At 42.8% G+C, this 19,991-nt stretch overlaps 1 protein-coding gene across 1 annotated transcript in view; it reads left to right on the forward strand.

Annotated features, from left to right (window-relative positions):
• Positions 1–11,305, forward strand: part of myo7aa (myosin VIIAa) — a 54,982-nt gene extending 43,677 nt beyond the window's left edge. The window contains exons 35-50 of the mRNA XM_078284107.1: positions 18–144; positions 1,879–2,048; positions 2,622–2,812; positions 3,829–3,953; positions 5,090–5,247; positions 5,824–5,977; positions 6,425–6,580; positions 6,812–6,917; positions 7,152–7,265; positions 7,582–7,669; positions 7,910–8,016; positions 8,341–8,526; positions 9,202–9,318; positions 9,942–10,025; positions 10,635–10,754; positions 11,213–11,305. Of these exons, the coding sequence (XP_078140233.1) occupies positions 18–144; positions 1,879–2,048; positions 2,622–2,812; positions 3,829–3,953; positions 5,090–5,247; positions 5,824–5,977; positions 6,425–6,580; positions 6,812–6,917; positions 7,152–7,265; positions 7,582–7,669; positions 7,910–8,016; positions 8,341–8,526; positions 9,202–9,318; positions 9,942–10,025; positions 10,635–10,754; positions 11,213–11,305 (2,096 nt within the window). The remainder of the gene's footprint in view (positions 1–17; positions 145–1,878; positions 2,049–2,621; positions 2,813–3,828; positions 3,954–5,089; positions 5,248–5,823; positions 5,978–6,424; positions 6,581–6,811; positions 6,918–7,151; positions 7,266–7,581; positions 7,670–7,909; positions 8,017–8,340; positions 8,527–9,201; positions 9,319–9,941; positions 10,026–10,634; positions 10,755–11,212) is intronic.
• Positions 11,306–19,991: the final 8,686 nt, after the last annotated feature.

Raw genomic sequence — 19,991 nt, forward strand, 5'->3', positions numbered from 1 at the left:
CTCTCTCGGCCGTTCAGGTCCCAGCCTGCCGAAGAACGACGTCATCGTAGCGGTCAACTGGACCGGGGTTTACTTCGTGGACGAGCAGGAGCAGGTCCTCCTGGAACTCTCTTTCCCAGAAATCTCTGCAGTCTCCAGCAGCAGGTGAGGCACGCTGGGAACTGTAGTCGACAACAGATGAGAGCCCCCATTTAACAGCAGAAGTACGCTTGCCACAGTGTGGATTAAAGCTGATTTTCTGCTCACTTCTTTCTGAAACTTCTCTCTCCCTCCTTGATTCTTTACTTCCTTTCCAATTTTCTACTTTCCTCCGTTTCTACATTTCCTGTCTCTCATCCATATTTGTCCCTTTCCTCATTTTCTCTCTGTTTTTCTCTCTGCATTTCTCTTTTCTTTTCCACTCTTCCCCGGTCTCATCTCGTCTTTCCGTCAACCATACTTGCGACTTCCCCTCCTCCCTCTTCTTCTTCTTCTTCTCCTCTTTCCACTCCTTCTCTACCTTTCTCTCTCCCTCTTCCTCTCCATTTCTCTTTACCTCTCCCTCTTCTTTTTCAACTCTTTCCCGTCCTTTTCTCCCTCTTTTTCCTCCATCTTCTTTTCCTCTTTCCATTTCTCTCTCCCTCTTCCTCTCCATTTCTCTTTACCTCTCCCTCCTATTTATTAACCAATTCCCACACTCTTCCCTCTTTTCCTCCATCTTCATTTCCTCTTTCCATTTCTCTACCTTTCTCTCTCCCTCTTCCTCTCCATTTCTCTTCACCTCTCCCTCCTCTTTTTCAACCCTTTCCCATCGTCTTCTCTCCTTTTCCTCCATCTTCTTTTCCTCTTTCCATTTCATTATCCCTCTCTCTCTCCTCTTTCTTTTCCTGTCTATTTTTTTTACCTCTCCTTCCTTTTTCCACCTTTTCCATCCTCTTCTCTCCTTTTCCTCCATCTTCTTTTCCTCTTTCCATTTCTCTCTCCCTCTTCCTCTCCATTTCTCTTTACCTCTCCCTCCTATTTATTAACCAATTCCCATACTCTTCCCTCTTTTCCTCCATCTTCATTTCCTCTTTGCATTTCTCTACCTTTCTCTTTCCCTCTTCCTCTCCATTTCTCTTCACCTCTCCCTCAACTCTTTCCCGTCCTTTTCTCTCCTTTTCCTCCATCTTCTTTTCCTCTTTCCATTTCATTATCCCTCTCTCTCTCCTCTTTCTCTTCCTGTCTATTTTTTTTACCTCTCCTTCCTTTTTCCACCTTTTCCATCCTCTTCTCTCCTTTTCCTCCATCTTCTTTTCCTCTTTCCATTTCATTATCCCTCTCTCTCTCCTCTTTCTCTTCCTGTCTATTTTTTTTACCTCTCCTTCCTTTTTCCACCTTTTCCATCCTCTTCTCTCCTTTTCCTCCATCTTCTTTTCCTCTTTCCATTTCTCTCTCCCTCTTCCTCTCCATTTCTCTTTACCTCTCCCTCCTATTTATTAACCAATTCCCACACTCTTCCCTCTTTTCCTCCATCTTCATTTCCTCTTTCCATTTCTCTACCTTTCTCTTTCCCTCTTCCTCTCCATTTCTCTTCACCTCTCCCTCCTCTTTTTCAACCCTTTCCCATCGTCTTCCCTCCTTTTCCTCCATCTTATTTTCCTCTTTCCATTTCACTATCCCTCTCTCCCTCTCCCTCGTTCTCTTCCTCTCTATTTTTTTTTTACCTCTCCTTCCTTTTTCCACCTTTTCCATCCTCTTCCCTCCTTTTCCTCCATCTTCTTTTCCTCTTTCCATTCCTCTACCTCTCTCTCCCTCTTCCTTTCCATTTCACTGTACCTCTGCCTCTTTTTCAACCCTTCCCCATCCTCTTCCCTCCTTTCTTTCCTCCCTCCCTCCCTCCCTCTCTCTCTCCGTCAGAGGGGGTAAGTTGCAGGGTCAGAGTTTCACCTTGGCGACCATTAAAGGAGACGAGTACACCTTCACCTCCAACAACGCCGAGGACATCCGCGACCTTGTGGTGACCTTCCTGGAGGGCCTGAGGAAGAGGTCAAAGTTCGTGGTGGCGCTGCAGGACAACCCCAACCCCAGTAAGTCCTGGGTGGAGATGGCAACGTTCCTATTTTTGTATTCTGTCTCTTAAACCTCAGAAAATGTTTGAAATGTCGGTGAGGTGACTAGAAAAAAGGGATTTATATCTTCCTTTGAGTTGTAGGATCCTGCGAGTGTAACCTCAATTTCTCTGTGAGATTCATATTTTTGGATTATTTTGGCATTCTCAGTATTTCAATAATCAGAATATTTCACCAGTAGAAAACAGACTTCATTCCTCTGGGGTTTTTATTAGTGAGATTTATAGTTTCTATTCAGGAGACAGTCTGAAGCGGGATGAAGGTTGAGAAAAAACCCTTAAGTCTGAAAAAGTTAAGTTTGGTTTAGTTTAGTTTGGCTTTCTTTAGCTAATTTGCATAGTGAGAAAACAAGCAAAGTGATAAATAAAAAACACAATGATAAAAACCCTTGAAAGTAGAGATGCAGATTACTAATTTGTGCAGGTAAGATTAAAAAAGAAAACTCCATACAGCTTATAAAAACATCTCACCTCAGTTCAACCAAATCAAAAACCTTCCTGTTTTCCTGACCTGTTTCCTGTCCCGGCCCAGCGGGGGAGGAGTCGACGTTCCTGAGCTTCATGAAGGGAGACCTGATCCTATTGGACCAGGACACCGGCGAGCAGGTCCTCAACTCCGGCTGGGCGCACGGCGTCAACGAACGGACCAATCAGAGAGGAGATTTCCCCGCCGACTGCGTCTACGTCCTGCCCACCGTGACCAGACCTCAGCCCGATGTCGTGGTGAGAGAAAACACACGGGAACGCATTCAGATGAGGACACACATGCAGACACACACACCTCTTCTCTCACTTTCTCTTGTTCTTTCTCTCCTTCTTTCTCTTTCTCTCTTTAAACAAGTAAGTTGCACTTTATTGTCCAACAGAGACCTAACTTCACAGCACCGGCTTCCTTTTCTCATATTTCCAAAGGACAGGAAGCTCTGTTTCATGTTCGGCACTGACAGCAGTGTGAGTTACAGGCGTCGAAAGTTTATTTCAAATTTTTAAACTTTATCAACTAATTTCAGCTCGAGTAAAAATGTGCCACACTTCACCCAGACACTCAGTAGTTTCATAACAACTTCAGGTGCCACCAGCTCTTCCTCCAAGCAGCTGATGAGCACAAAGCCTAAAATGTCAAAGTCTGATTATTAGATGGGATCAATTCCATTATTCCCTTTTCAAATCACGGCAAATAACAAAGCCAACTGGTTCCCAGGGAAAAAAGAAAAGAAAAAACATAGAAAACTAGCAATATAGAGACCTGACATTAGTTTTACTACATTAAGTCCAGGGGAGACATCTCAACAGAGGCATTATTTTACAATATTTATATCATAACTTTCCATTATCGACAAGAGTAAACTTTTCATGTTCTCAGAATAGGGTTGCCAGATCTTCTTTAAACTAACCTGCTTTTTCCTCAGAGCATATAATGATTTCTTTCTAAAGGAATACATTCATCCATCTTTGAAAATCATTAAAGTAACACTTTATTAGTTTTAATTATATTCTTATTAATAAGTTTTTAGTGACACATCAAAGTCTTTTGATAGCAAGTTAAGCATCAGCATTAAACTATTCAGATAAAGTATGAACACCAATTCAGAAGTGCTGTTGTCAGTTTTCCAAGCCAGATTCCGTTTTCCATCTTCTTTATTAGCTTTCATTACGGTCTTTTATATCATTTTATGTTTGACATGGTTTGTTGCTGCTGTGTCTAATCTAATGTAATCTGGTGTAATCCAACCAATCAGGCGCTGGTAACCATGACGCCGGACCAGCGGCAGGAGTCGGTCCGTGTTTCCCAGCTCGTCCCGCCAGAGAGCGACGGCAGAATGAAACCATACACACTGGAGGAGTTCTCCTACGACTACTTCAGGTACACACACACACACACACACACACACACACACACAAGCACACACACACACACAAGCACATGCATCTCATATACAGGAATGCATACATTTACAAACTGAATCATTAACATCCATTCTGTCTCTCAATCTCTTTCATTTTCTCTTTCTTTCTTTCTTTCTTTCTTTCTTTCTTTCTACTAATTATCAATTTGCCAGTACTTTGTAGCTGTTAAAGCACCTGTGACCCACTTTTTTTTTGTAATGAATCCCATCTTTCCATCTCTCTGCTATTCTCCCTCTTATAGCTACGTTTCCATCTAACTGTCATGCCAAGTTCACACAAAGTTTTGAAAAGTTGGGAAAAATAAAATGTGAATTAAGTGTGTTTCCATCAACTGGGAAGAAGCAAATAAATTGGCTTCCTGAAATGTAGAAAAAAAACAAAAAACACAAGATCCACCAGAAAAATGGAAAGAATCTTTGAAGAGTGGATGAGTGTTGGGTGAGATAAAATAAAGTAAAAAATGACAATAAAAGTACTTGGTGAGCTGTTATCTTTAATATCAGCTACTGTTGACCATATTTCATGCGAAAGACGAAATCAAAGAAATGCACTTGGTGATATTCTAACACACCAACTAATGTTCACACAACCATGATACAGACTAATACATGGGAGAAAAAGTGGGTTTGATATTTCTGGACAGATATTTTATATGTGAACATTAAAAAGCCTGAGCCAGACTGTTGTGCAGAGAGACTGAACCATCGGTCGGGTCGATCCTAACGAGCATGTGTCATTATTTATTCAGCATTCAACATATTTACTGCCTAATTTCTTTATCGACAAAAACCTTTTCCGCTTCAAGCGAGCCTGACAAGTTCTTCATGTTTGCTGTTTCCGTTCTTCTTTTCTAATCCGGTTATGGTTTGCAAAAATTTGGATAGAAACCCAGCTTGTCTTTCTTCCCCTCTCTCTCTCTCTCTTTCTCTCTCTCTCATTTCCAAATCTCCTCTTTATCTCCCCTCCTCCTCGCCTCTTTCTCCCTCCACCTCTCTCAAGTCTGTGTTTTTTTTCCCTTCAACGTGCTTTTTCTTTTTTTGCGTTTCGACACGCTTCGCACAATGTAACGCTCCCTCTTCGTGCTCGGTCCAGGCCTCCTCCCAAACACACGCTGAGCAGGGTGATGATCACCAAGAACCGAGGGAAGGACAAGATGTGGAGCTGCACCCGGGAGCCGCTCAAGCTGCCGCTGCTGAAGAAGGTGGTGAGCCACGAGGAGCTGGCCCAGGACGCCTGCATGTCCTTCATAGATATCCTTTCATGTGGGACAGCTGGGTTCGCTGCTGGGAAAAAAGTCATAAATTACACATTATAATGTACTTATTACTCCTTGAGAAAAGTAATTAGTTACTCCACCCTAAAACGATTGAGCGAGGCTTACTTGTGTTAGTAAGCTTAATTGTGAAGCTAAGCCACATTACAGCAGAAGAATCTAAATAATGACACTAAATCTGTATTTAAGGTTTTTAATAAAGACAGAGCCTACAGCGTTAAATTCAGGCTTTCTGAGTCGTATTTTCCACTTTGTCGGCTCCTTCATGTCACTCTGCTGTAATTCTGATATTTCTGACAGGACCTGAAGGCAGCATGAGACGAGCGGAATCTTTCGATAGATTAAGAGGTTATAATAATTCAGAATATAAGAATATAATGCAAGTAACGACCGATCCGTTAGATCAGTAACTGTAATGTGATGAAACTGGAACAGTAATGCCTTATTTTACTCCATTACAGGAAAAAGTAATGTGATTACAGTAACAGGCATGCACATACACACAGCATAGTTGGTATGTCAAGCCGTTTTCTTTCCTTGACGTTCGCCCCACCTATGATGAAGTACATGGGCGACTACCCGTCCAAACGCACCCGCTCCGTCAACGAGCTGACAGACCAGATCTTTGAAGGAGCGCTGAAGGCCGAACCTCTGAAAGACGAGATCTACAGCCAGATCCTCAAACAGCTCACCGACAACCACGTCAAGTACGGACCCTGTAGACAGCACCTGGTTCATGACACTTTAATGTCTAATCACTGCACCGCAGTGTGTATGATAGACTTTGCTCTACAATTATACACTAATGTACAAAATATCTGGGACACTTACTCTTTTTGTGAAGTACACTGATGAGGTGAATCCAGGTAGAAGCTAATTGAAGCTTATTGATTTCCCTTATTAAATCTATCCTGATGATAAAGGAGATGTAGATAAAGAGAAGCAGACGAGTCACAGAAGGATTTTTAAGCTTTGACACAATTCAGATGTGGATTTTGCAAAAGGGGCTGCAACTCAACATCGGGAAGATGACCCTAATATTTTCAGTGAACATTCACCATTCAGTCACTACATGCATTCAGTGTTGTTCCAGCTGTAGAGGAGGTAGAAGATATTTTAAAGTGTTGTCCCCCCCCCCCCCCTGCCTGCTGCAGGTACAGTGAGGAGAAAGGCTGGGAGCTGCTGTGGTTGTGTACCGGTCTGTTCCCCCCCAGCAACGTCCTGCTGCCGCACATCCAGCGCTTCCTCCAGTCCAAGAAACACCACCCGCTGTCTGGAGACTGCATGCAGAGGCTGCACAAAGCGCTACGGTAACACACACACACACACACACACACACACATACATGTATGTGCACAAGCATGAACACACACACAGACAAACAGACAAACACACAGAAACACTCAACAAGCACAACTGGTGGAACCTTGAGGCCGATGGGCTACAGCAGCAGAAGACACTCCCTTCACTTCCTGCTCGGCTGACTTCCCGTTTCCTCTGTGTTGTTGTTCTTGTTGCTGTTGTCATGGTAACGGTAACAGAAACGGATCCAGGAAGTATCCTCCTCATCTGGTGGAGGTGGAGGCCATCCAACACAAGACCACACAGATCTTCCACAAAGTCTACTTCCCCGACGATACGGACGAGGTTAGACACACACACACACACACACACACACACACACACACACACACACACATACATACAAGCAAACATGCATGCATGCACATAAGCCTACACACACAAATGAATGTACACTCACACACTGTTTTACAAATTTCCAGTTGTCAGTGGGAAAGTGTTTGAAGTGTAAGATCCTTTCATCACTGTATGTGTGTGTGTGTGTGTGTGTGTGTGTGTGTGTGTGTGTCCACCCACCAGGCGTTTGAGGTGGAGTCCAGCACCAAGGCGAAGGACTTCTGTCAGAACATCTCGACCCGACTGCTGCTCAAATCTCCTGAAGGCTTCAGTCTCTTCGTCAAGATCTCAGACAAGGTCAGACTGACAGACTGCACTGATTTTTTATGCAAATGATGTTGTAATGAATTAGAAAGGCAGAATTTAAACAAGTGTCAATAAAATGTCCTCAGAAACAAACAAAACAAAACAGTTTTATGCTTGCTTGATGCTTGATGGAAATGCATCTAATCTGAATTTTATTTTTTGCGACATTTCAAAAGTTTGCTTAATGGTCTTCAATAATTTCCACGTCACTCTCCTTGATATAATTATTTCCTTGATTGGCTTGCAAGGCCACCAAGCTAATATTCTCTGCAAAATGTGTGTGTGTGTGTGTGTGTGTGTGTTGCAGGTGATCAGTGTTCCAGAGGGAGATTTCTTCTTCGACTTTGTCAGGCATTTGACAGACTGGGTGAAGAAAAACCGGCCTGCTAAAGACGGTTGGTACCTGCATCAGAAATACATGACATTAGTATTGACTTTAAGGCATTAAATGAACCAGAAGCTTGTCAGTTTAAAGCCTCGCCCACTTTCTCATTACCAGAGAGTAACGTTAGCTGTCCAAGCTTGTCTTTCGAGGACAAACTGATTACAGCAGCGGTGCTTCTCCCTCTTTCCTCCTTCCATCCCCCCTTCCTCACTCTCCTCTCCTCCCTCCCTCCCTCTCTCCCTCCTTGCAGGTACCGTTCCCTCTCTGACCTATCAGGTGTTTTTCATGAAGAAGTTGTGGACCAACACGGTTCCAGGGAAGGACTCCTTCGCCGACTCCATCTTTCACTACTACCAGGTTGGTTTTAGGGGAGAAATATAGACAGAGAGAGCGTGAGCGTTGCAGTTGTCGGTGGCAGCCATGTTGGCTCCAGGCTCACACATGAAACCGAACATCTGTCACTCAGCCAAGAAAGATATTTATGCTTCTTGCATCTTCATCTCCTCCGGCACAGAGAGACTCGTCCCACATTAGAAAGTGGGATGGAAATTGTAACTGACTCGTACACTTTTGTAACTTTGAGGAACTGTTTGATGATGATGATATGAATAATGATGATGATGCTGACGACTCCTTTTCTTCTTCTTCTTCCTCTTCCTCTTCTTGTCATTATTTCATCAGGAGCTGCCTAAGTACCTGCGCGGTTACCATAAGTGTTCTCGTGAAGAGGTTTTCCAGCTCGGAGCGCTCATCTACCGCGTCAAGTTTGAGGACGACAAGTCCCACTTTCCTACAATTCCCAAGATGCTTCGGGAGCTGGTTCCCCAGGATCTGATTCGTCAGATGTCACCTGATGACTGGAAAAGGGTAAAACTACAATGCTAATGCTGAACTACAGCGTTAAGCTAATTGTATCCCATTAGTTTCAGTGAGGAATCCTAATAATTTTAATAAGATATTTTGGGGAAATTGAAAGACAAATGTAGATTTTTTTTTCCTACGAAGTGTCTGGTAAAGAAAAAACACTCTATTGATAGTTAAAATGTTAATATATCTGTCTAATAGGCCTCATGTACAATCTGTCCATTTGGTTCATTCCCAAAACTACTTCCACTGCTTTACCAGCCAAGTCGATCCAAAAGAGGATTTGTCACCTGTAAATTAGATAAACATGAATATTTAAGCCAGCTGCTATACTATAATTGGAGAGCGGTTTGTGTGTTTGTGTGTCCCACCATGGAGGAGAGGAGAGGAGGAGACAAGGACAGGAGAGGAGAGGAGAGGGGAGAGGAGAGGAGACAAGGAGAGGAGAGGAGAGGAGAGGAGATTAGAGGAGACAAGGAGAGGAGAGGAGAGGAGAGGAGACAAGGAGAGGAGAGGACAGGAGGAGAGGAGAGGAGACAAGGAGAGGAGAGGAGAGGAGAGGAGACAAGGAGAGGAGAGGAGGAGGTTATAAATTCTAGTTAAATTAATGCGGAATATATATCTTTGTGTGTGTGTGTGTGTGTGTGTGTGTGTGTGTGTGTGTGTGTGTGATGTCAGTCTGTGGTAGCGTACTTCAACAAGCAGGCTGGTAAATCGAGGGAAGAGGCCAAACTGATGTTCCTGAAGATCATCTACAAATGGCCGACCTTTGGCTCCGCCTTCTTTGAGGTCAAGGTAAAGACACGTCTGCTGACTTCCTGTCTGTCTGCATCTCTGTTTCTGTCTCTCTCTCTCTCTCTCTCTCTCTCTCTCTCTCTCTCTCTCACTCATTCATTTATTTGGCTCTCCATTAGATGTATAAACAGCAGGTACTTAAAAAAAAAAAAAAAAGATAATCTTTTAGAAATTTGCAGAGAGAAAAATGACTGCTGTATATGGAAACATGTATGATATGATATGATATGATATGATATGATATGATATGATATGTATATATGTTACAATATATGATATGATACAATATATATATGATATGATATATGATAAATATGATGTTATAAAAGAGTTTCATTCCAAAATGAGATAACCACTGAAATGTGATGCCGACTCTTACACATGAGTACTGGGCTTAAAATAAAGTACAGTATTTTAGAATTAAAGTTATTTATTCAAACCTTTTCTCTACAATTATATGATTAAGGACAGAATCATCTGTGGTTTGGAGATATTTCCTGATGAATTTTAGGACGCTTTTTTGTGTGTTGAAATGGATATACAGCATTTTGGAATGAAACCTTTCATATGTAAATGGCTGGTTGGATATAATAATAACATACACTACTGTTCCTTGTCTTTAGCAAACCACAGAGCCTAACTTCCCAGAGATCCTGCTGATAGCCATCAACAAGCATGGAGTCAGTCTCATAGACCCAAAGAACAAGGTGAGTCTGTGCTGAAACACCCAGCGGTGTCAAACTGCCCAGCTGTCTGGTGTTCAATTATCTTTGGTGCTCAGTTTGGACTTTCCAGCTCAGAAACAGGATCGTTACTATCTGTGGATGGAAGTAACAGGAAGGCGTTCAGCCAGTCAGATCAGGTTAGGAAAACAATACCAAAACTCTGCAAATTTTCTATTAAATTACAAATTCACTACACATGAACCCGAGGCTGTTAGGGCCCTTGGTGGAATGTAGGTCTTTCTCAGTATATGTTCCTGTCTGTTCTGGTGTCCTCCATGATGAAGATGTAATATCTAGTGACCGCAGTAAACATTTCGTCTGGGCCAATCAGGAACAAATGTCACCTTGTTTTAAGCTTTAACTGTAGTTCCCCCTTGGGACAATCAGTGTCATTTTGAATGCTCCACAAGGACACACATATCGACTTGGATTCTTGGTACTGATAAACTACCGGTTGGTAACCTAGGCCTGTGGGTGGATGCCCGTCTCTATCTACTCTAGTCTAGTCCTACCTGTCTCACCTCTCGCCCCCTCTCTCCCTGTCTCTCTCTCTCTCTCTCTCTCTCTCTCTCTCTCTCTCTCTTTGTGCAGGACATCCTGACCACTCACCCCTTCACTAAGATCTCTAACTGGAGCAGTGGGAACACCTACTTCCACATCACCATCGGCAACCTGGTCAGAGGAAGCAAGCTGCTCTGCGAGACCTCACTGGTGGGCGGCAGCAACACACACACACACACACACACACACACACACACACACACAAACACACACAGACACTCTCTTGCGTGGTAAACCAAACATCTGCCAGTCAGAAAACAGTTAAATTTAGGCAAGTAAGCTTTGGTCATGCTGGTTGGTTTGCTAAAAATGAAAACTTCACTTGCAATAGAAATCTTCTTGGTATGATTTGTTTATCAAACCTTCTGAGTTGAAGGCAAATATAAAGGTCCATCCACCTCACTATTTCTATTTCAAACTACTTCTTGTTTCTAGTTGTGGTGATTAAACATATCTCTCTCACTTTTCATGCACGGAGTACATATTTGCATTTTAAAACGTTGTGCTCATTTCACAAACTTCCAGGAGACGAGACTCAATTAAGCGTGTATGTGTGTGTGTGTGTGTGTGTGTGTGTGTGTGTGTGTGTGTGTCCATGACATCTGCAGGGCTACAAGATGGACGACCTGCTGACCTCTTACATCAGCCAGATGCTGACCACCATGAGCAAGCAGCGCTCTGGGCGGGGCCACAGCAAGTGAACTTCTTATTGGCAGGAGGCCGCTGAGCTCATCCGGCACCTGCGCCCCATTGGCCAGTACTGCAGCTGGGGGCGGAGCTTCGCCTACGAGCTGTGGTGGATGAGCCGCAGTCCTTCTGCTAGATCGGAAGGGTCAAAGGTCACCGGGGAGAGTTCGGTCGCTAGCAGCGACGACCCCGGCGAAGGCCCTAGCAACTACCACTGCAACTACGACGACGAGCCGTCCAGTGAGGATGACTACCTCTGAAGACTCCGCCCACCAGGACCCACACTTCTGTTTGGTTCAGGACCTGACAGTCCACTTCAGGATCTGACAGTCCACTTCAGGATCTGACAGTCCACTTCAGGATCTGACAGTCCACTTCAGGATCTGACAGTCCACTGGATACATGAAGACACAAACACACTAACAGTCGGCCCTGTTGTCACGCTGATCTTCTTTGATTGAGGGACGCTTGGTTCTAGGTGCAGGATCACAAGGTTTAGTGAAAAGCTGCACTAGGCAACTTTGCACTTTGGCGGCCCCAAGTGGCAGAGGGAGAAAGTTTGAAGGACTTCATTACCCAGAAATCATGTAGTGTCGTCAGTAAACTGCACTCCTTCGAATCTAAATGTCTTCTTCTCAGTGTCTGGTGGGGTGGAGGAGGTGAAGACGTTCAGCCAGAGTTGGTGAGTCCAGCTCTCTCTGGACGGAGCGCTGCCCTCTGCTGTTTAGGAGACACTTTTGTATTTTGCTCTTAAGTTTCGATTCATCACTTCCTGTGCACCGAGCAGAATTCCCACCAGTGTCCACACCTGCCACCAGAAATTAAGTCGGGCAAATAGGGAGAATCTACGGCGTCTTAATTAGTGAGGATGGGAAGCTTTTTTCTGTTCCATCCCCAAATTGTGATTTAGACTGATAGGACGGGTGTATTTTACATAAACATCTTGCCTAGTGCAGCTTGAAACTTTGAGAAAGTCAAGAAGTCAGTGAGCTTACATGGAGTTAGTTCTCTCACTGTAGTCAAACTCAGCAACACCTACCATGTTGTTCTTTCTGTGTTATTTTTTTTTTTAGGAGAACTGATAAAGCATTACCATTCCATCACTTTGAATAATGAATTTCCTCATTGTGTTGATGTCATTGACCGATCCTTCTGTGTTTGGTTCTTGTACTGGTTGGTGAGTCTAGTCAGGCAGTTTATCTTCTCTGGCCTGGGATCCAAACTGTCTAACTGTAGAGCGCCCAGGATCCAGGCTCATTCCAGCGTACCAGTACTGTTGTCATGTGTTGACCCGGCCCGTAAAGTATTTATAGTATAGAATTAATACTGTAAGAGCTGTAAAAAGCTTTAATATGTTGCTTTTGTTGTTATTTTTAATGTTCAATTCATGATTTATATGTGTTTACACTCCTTTTGTTTAATATTGTAGATTATTAACTGTTTTTGTTTTTAGCGTTACATTTAATGCCTTAATTTTTTCTATTTCCCTCAAAACTTTCCCAGCATCCTGCAGATGCTGAGAGACACACCGGTTCCTGTGGGTTTTTGTACAGTTCCTGTAGTTTTTATCTGTTGTTACAGTGCAGCGTCTGAACACATGGATCTGTTGCATTGTAATCCTTGTGCTGGTCTGTGGCTGGAGGGATAAACCAGATAAAGTTATAGAGGATACAAACTGTAAATGTATAAACTCTCTGGTCCAGATTCACCAACATTGCATCAAAATGTATACTTTCTTTCCTTGCACCTCAGTTGCTTGAGCTAAGAGTGCAAAGTTTATACAAATCAAGCTGTGGCACAAGAGCACTGCACAAGCAAACAGCCTTCTTCATCACCAGTTGCAAGTGCAAATTGTGAGCTTCAGAAATCCACTAAGGTTGGCCCCCTTGTGCCCTGAAGCCTCTTTATAATTGGAGCGTTCTCTGATCTGATCTGAGGCTCTAGGATGGAAAACCCTCATGGTCTTGCAGCAGTGATAGCTGATCTCTCTGCTTAAAATCTTTACTCCACCTTTCAAAGGATCTCATATGTGTAACAACAATTTGGGTGAGTGCTGAGAAGTGTTAGTGGATTGGGAAACTCGATTTGCATGGCCTCGCCTATAAATAACTATTATATGAGCTAAATAATGAGATTTACATATAACTGACATATGCATGACCATGACATGTGCAAACAGGCTTTATTGACCAGCAGTAGGTGTCTGATTTCCGCTCACTGCGCACTGTTAGTGGTGTGATATTCAGATTTGGTCATTTTGGTGCACAAACGATTAATGAATCTGGACCTGGATTTTCCAAGAAATATGTTACTGTGAATTATAAGGCTTCACCTGACATTTTGTTAAAAAATTACTGATTCACATAATGCAGCAACAAACATGTCTTTACATGCAGCTGAAGTTAGATTTTTGAAAAAGTTAAAAAAAAAAAAAATCCATCTTAAAAAGGTTATATTTGTTCTGCAACATAGGACATGAAAACTATTCAGCATCTCAACTCTAATCTGAACTCAGATGGAACCTTATAATTCCATGTTCAGATAGGTCCAAGACAGATTTGGGCGAGTATGATTTGAACTTTGGAACAAATTTCAGAAGAGCTTGTTTTAACTTCCCAGGCACTTCAACAGTCTCAGAAGTGCAAATATCTACTGTAAAGCCAGGTGAAACCTTTGAATATGTGAAACACGCTCTACTACTCTACTACCCACGTGCCCCGGCGTGCAGACGCTCCCTCCACCTGTGGCCTTACTTCCACTGAGGCTGCATTCACAGAGGAAGCAGCTGTGGCTCGGATCTGATCTTTGCACCGCTGCCTGTGGCGTTTACCTGCAGGGGGAGGAGGTCAGCTGTGGGATCAGGGGTCAGTTCTTGCTTTTTGTCTTTGTCCAGTTAAAATGTTACAAAAGGTGAGGAAAATGACTACACTCATTTTTTTTATTGGTTAACACAGTGAGAAACAGTTGACCCCATGGTACAACTGACCCCTCCTTCCCCTATGCATGCACAGAATACATTATGTTCTCGATCTCTCTGGTGCGGTGAGAAACACTGGAAGACAAAATGCACATTTTGCTGAAATGTAGAATTTGTTTTTAATTCTTTACATTTTTGTTTGTTTTTGGTACTTGTTTTATATTCCATTGTGAAATGTATTTGTGGTGCGTTTAACAGAATGATGTCTGTCTCTATAATGAACGGCCTGATGTTGCTCATATTTAACCCCACATTCATGTTTCCTACAACACTATTTAATACTCTACCCCACGCCATGATGTTGCTTTTACCATGTGTGCAACCTGGGATAAATCTGAGACTAAATGTTTCATACAGCTTTTGACAATAATTGCCCCGCAATCTGTAATTCAGTATGGGACCTTTATGGATAAAGCTGAATCTACATAGGAATAAAAAAAAAAGAAGAGATTTTCGCTTTGTGGCACAGATTAGTGGGTCGGCTTTCCTAAAGCAAATTATTGATTAGATAACCACTGTTCCGTTATAAGGCGGTGAGCAAATATAAAGTGTTAAGATGGTTTTTCGGAAACCAGGCACAGATTAAAGACAAGAGAGACTATTGCATGGAGGCCGGTCTATAAAAGTGTCTTGAGAAGTGATTTAAAAGACTTTGCTAACCTAATTTCCTCTGGCAGGCCGTTCCACATGTTTGGGCTCTAATGGTTTGATTTTGGAAATAATTTCTCAGCTGAAAGAAACAGGACTGTGCATCAAAGCGAAGGTTACACTGAAAATATAACCCTAAATTTCTGTCCACTGGCTTCACGTCTGAAGATAGGCCACCTGGTTTATTTTGGATTAAGATCGTGGAGCTAGACGGACCGGAAAGAACAATCTCTGATTTACTATTGAGTTGTGAAACATTTTGAGCCATCCAACATGTTTCTTTCTGTTAAAAATCAAATCTGTGCCACAAAGAGTTGGGAATCGTTTCTTCTTTGCTTGTGTAAATCTAGTCTCAAATGTGTCTGTGAGTCGCAGGCCGTCAGTTGGAACGTCGCCTTGGTAGTTTGAAGAGGTTTTCTATTTGTGTTGCTTGTTTTTGTCGGGTGACGAAACCTTCATCCATCACACTGCAGTGAAGTTTCTGTTTTGTACAAACTCCAAATAAAATTATATTTCAACAGTGCCAATATTTCCATTTGGTAACATATGTTCTGTTGGTTTTCTCCGGTTGTGGATGTCTTATACACACACACACACACACAATTTCTCGACTGCACTGTCATTTGTTGTCTGTTTACTTGTTTTCTTTAGTGTTCTCAGTGTTTGTGTGAACTGAACTGACACTTTTGCACACTAAATACATTTGATTTGTTTTGACCTGACCACACACTCAACCTGTAACATTATCAGGTGGCTGGTGAATCGGTGCTGCCTTAGATCAATATTTTTTGTTTTATGTTTTGTGTTCAAGGGAACACCGACCCTCCACCAGAGCACCTAGAAACACAATTTCTAACAAACAACAATCAAAGATTTTTTTCTAATGTTTTAATATCAGATGACAGTAGCATTTACAATCAGAGAAAAGTTACAGTGAAATAAAAAAACATTGGGAACACTTCTATAAAATAAAATAAAAATAGCCGTTCAGTACAGCACAAGATGTAAAATGCTACACAGATTTTACCATTAGAAAGAATGGCATCTGGAGTATTCCATTATACCCTATGGGTTTTTTTCCTCTGCACCATACTGGTGTTTATTATTCAATGGCAATGTTGAGCGTTTATACAGCGCTAGTGACATGGGCCTGTGTGCACTTTCTTTCACACGCTGCAGTAGATCTTCATGCTGTGGTTACACTTGTCATTTCAACAGGACTTTGAGATCCGACTCAGAAGATCACACTTCATGACATCACATAGTTTCATGTCCACACTTGGCCTGTAAATGGCTGTTATGCATCTCTGTGGCTGTGTTGTTTTAAATGTGTCTGCATTACTTTTTTCTGCCCCCCCCCCCTCTCCATCTCTTTACATTTCTTCTTCTGTATATTGTGGCTGGGTTGCATCCAAAACATGTAGAATCCAGATCACAATGTGAGCCGGACCACTTCCATATCTGGTTGTGAAGATCGGATAGAAATATGAGCAAAATATTTTCTTTTTGTGCATCCGGAGCCGTCACTTAATGCGGTCTAGCACAACAAGTGGCATTGAAACGACAGGTGTAACTGCAGCCGACGTCTCAGTGAACAAGCCAGTCTACTAAACACTCATGGCACGCAGGTGTTAGCCAGGACCACAGCTCCCAGTCAGGGTCAATCCCCTTCCCAGTCAAACCATGAGTCCTGCGTTTGCTAGCATGACAGACAGTCACACTACTGATGGAGCCAAATCAAAAGCACTCTCTCGATTTGGACAAAGGATATTGTTTCTACCAGCGGAGTGAAATTAATAACTCCATTTAATAACTCCATTACATGGACGCTGACCTTGCACACATCCCCTGTAAAAAAAAAAGAAATAATTTTTATCTAGCGCATTCTCGCAGGCATCAAGACAGCAAAGCCAGGTCTGTCATCCTGATGATGACCGCCAAAAGAAATAATCAAACAAGGCCTCGCTCTTTAGTTTGACCAAGAAACAAGAAAATATTTTCGTGCATGCAGCCAATCATCGTATCCACGTCTGATTGGCCGAGATCAGACAAGAAAAAGCTGTTTTTTGGAAAAGTTCATGTACAACAGAATGTATTTGGTGTGTTTAACGTTGGTTTCCTCCGAACATCACAGATTGTCTCCATGTATTTTCTGCTTCATCTACCTTATATTGATTGATATCTGTAGCTAGCATGCTCACCCAACAGATCAGCTACAATAGTCTCAACTGGAACACAAAGACAGTAATACAGTATGCTAGTCACTGGTTGGTAGTACAGTACAATACAGTACATGAAGTTGCTTGGTTACGGCTACACTCTTAGACAGTAGTTTGTTTTTTCGTCTACATAGAGGACCTGCAGCCAGAGCCATTGATAGGGAAAGTTTGACCAGATTGTATTTGCTCTTCATTAAAATCTCCATAACATTTGTATTGTAAGATGGCTGACATTTTAAGAAACAGCTGGCATAGAAACACAGTTCCTTACCAACAGGCCAAGCAGCAATGACCAAACTCTTTAATCAATGGCTCTGCATGACATTAGCACTGTGAATACACCAGTCGGCGTATTTCCTTTGACTCCAAGACGCAGGAATATATTGAGAACAATCTCATTCAGAGGTCTGGTTCTGCCTTAGAGTTTTCTAAGGCAACAGAGAAAGTCCAGAAAATGCTGTTGAGCTCTCTCCGCTGAGTTTCCTCCCACAGGTTCTTCTCTCCTCAGCGGAGAAACGACTTGCTGACACTGGCTTAGTTTTCACTTTGGGCAGGATTCAGCAGCACCTCGGTCACGTCCGGGACAAGACCGAGACCAGGCCTTTCCTGAGTCTGAGATAAGACTGGAGGCCACGTCAAGACCAAGACTGGACAACCTCAAGTCTTATTTGAGACCAGTAACCAAACAGCAGCCAAATCATCCAGAATGAGAATGACCAGTGGGACTGAGTTTAAACTAAACACCCTTTTGTTAAGAATCGCTGAAAACTCCTCTAATTCTGGGAGTTTCTGAATAAATGTCAGCCTAGGTGGGTAAAACCGTATGTGAATGAATTCTGAATGTTGAATGTTGAATGAATGTAAAGTGTAATGTGCATTTCACTGCATTGCCTCTTTGCACTGTATGTGAGGTCCCTTGGTCCCAGTGACATGTGTGGCAGCATCTACTGTCATACTGTTTAAGTTGCTGATATGTCTCTGCACCGATGTCATCGTGACAAATTCCTGCACTTTTACTGTGCTTGGTGAATAAAGTGATTCTGATTCTGACCAGTGAAAACAAAGCCAGGGTCTCTCTCTTAATGGCACTTGGCTCTTTTCTCTACATCTGCCCAACACTGTACAGCAAGCCAGCAAAACACCTCAGAGGATCTAGGACACTAAATTTGTGGATTTCAAACGTGAAATCACAATATAGATTTGGACTACATATTCTGGATTTCAAATCTGAAATCACAGTATAAATTAGGACAACATATTCCAGATTTCAAACCTGAAATCACAGTATAAATTAGGAAAACATATTCTAGATATCAAGCCTGAAATCACAGTTCCAGACAGACCGAAGTAGCACTGTGCGCGCATGTTTGCAGTAGCAGAAGAAGAAGCTGCCATGCAAAAACAGTACAAGGTCTGGTTTCTCAAAAGCATCTTTTTTTTTCTTTATGTAAAGCAGCTGATGCCACAGTTGACACACAGTCACAGCCAAACTGAAATGCCTCCACTCCAACAGCTGAGAGTAAGACTTCTTAAAACACACAAGACAGCATGTATTGATCTTCTGTGTCTGTGTGGAGCTGGTGAGCAGAGGGGCGACGGTTCGAGGCCTGTGACCCTCAGCTACAACATCATCTGTCTGTGGTGCAAGAAGCAACAAAAACAACCTTCTCACTCACATGCTTTTGAGAAACGCGGCCCTGCTTGATAATACATTCACTGAAATACAAACATAAATAGCGACTAAATTAAAACCTCCTCAGGTTTACATTCATTCAGTCAGTCCGACAGTGTACAGTTCAGGCCTCGTACACCGCATCCAACAACTCACAGACACACAGAGAGAAAGCTTAAGACATGGTTCAAGGTTTTCTCTAAAGCAGCTGATGTCTGTACAGCTGAAAACAAAAATATAGATCGTACGGGAGATACTCAGAGTCTGTTTTGTTTCCTCCTGGTCGCCGGACGCCTCCTGCTCTGAAGTTCCAGTTTTCACCACCGGGGGCGTGAATGAGCTGGATGTTCGATCCAGGAGAATCTCAGGTAACAACTTGGAAAAACCTTTGGCTTTCACTCAATGCCTTAACTCCGCTCTGTGCCATTTTGCGGCAGCCATTTTGCATCCCTCTAGCAAGCATTTGGTTTATCTCAACTGGGGACACTTAATGGAATGAGTGAGAGCGACTCCTGTACTACTATAACAGTATGTATTTCTCTTTTTCTCCCCACATACTGTGTTCGCTGTCTTTTTCTTCTTTGTCTTGTGAAGTTTGGTATCTTTGAATCTCCCCATGTTGTTGAGCTCAGCTGGTGCTATTAATGATAACCAGGGATGGAAACTTCACTAGCATGCCAGCATGTGGCTACTACGTTTCTATTCTGGGCTCGTGCTAAATTGTCCTCACTGCCCAGAATTTGAATGGCATCTAAGAGACATAGTGTGGAAATGGCAACCAAACAGTACTACCGGGCTAGTACCCAGAATCCTTATGCTCCGTCCCTGATGAGGCTTGGTTTAGCAGCTCAGTTTCCTCAGACTGAGGAAAGGATGGAGAGAGAGGGAGTAGAGAAAGACTAGAGAGCTTGCTGTCTCTTTCTCATCCTGTCCACTTTTCTATTCTGTTCTCGGTCACATTCACGCTCTCCTGGTTTGTACACGTTTGTAGAATTCAGCTTTTCTCTCTTCCCTTCACATTTACAGACCTGTCTCCTTTCCACTCCCTCTCTGATCCTTTAACTCGTATCTCTTTCTATACACATATAAACTACATCTTTCTCCATCACTCTCAATCATTCTGCTCTATTCTTGCTCCTCTCTCTCTCTCCTTTCCCCTGCCTCTCTCTCTCTCTGTCTCCCGG

The sequence above is a fragment of the Centroberyx gerrardi genome, chromosome 6 (genome assembly GCF_048128805.1).
Source record: "Centroberyx gerrardi isolate f3 chromosome 6, fCenGer3.hap1.cur.20231027, whole genome shotgun sequence".
NCBI classification, from domain to species: domain Eukaryota; kingdom Metazoa; phylum Chordata; class Actinopteri; order Beryciformes; family Berycidae; genus Centroberyx; species Centroberyx gerrardi.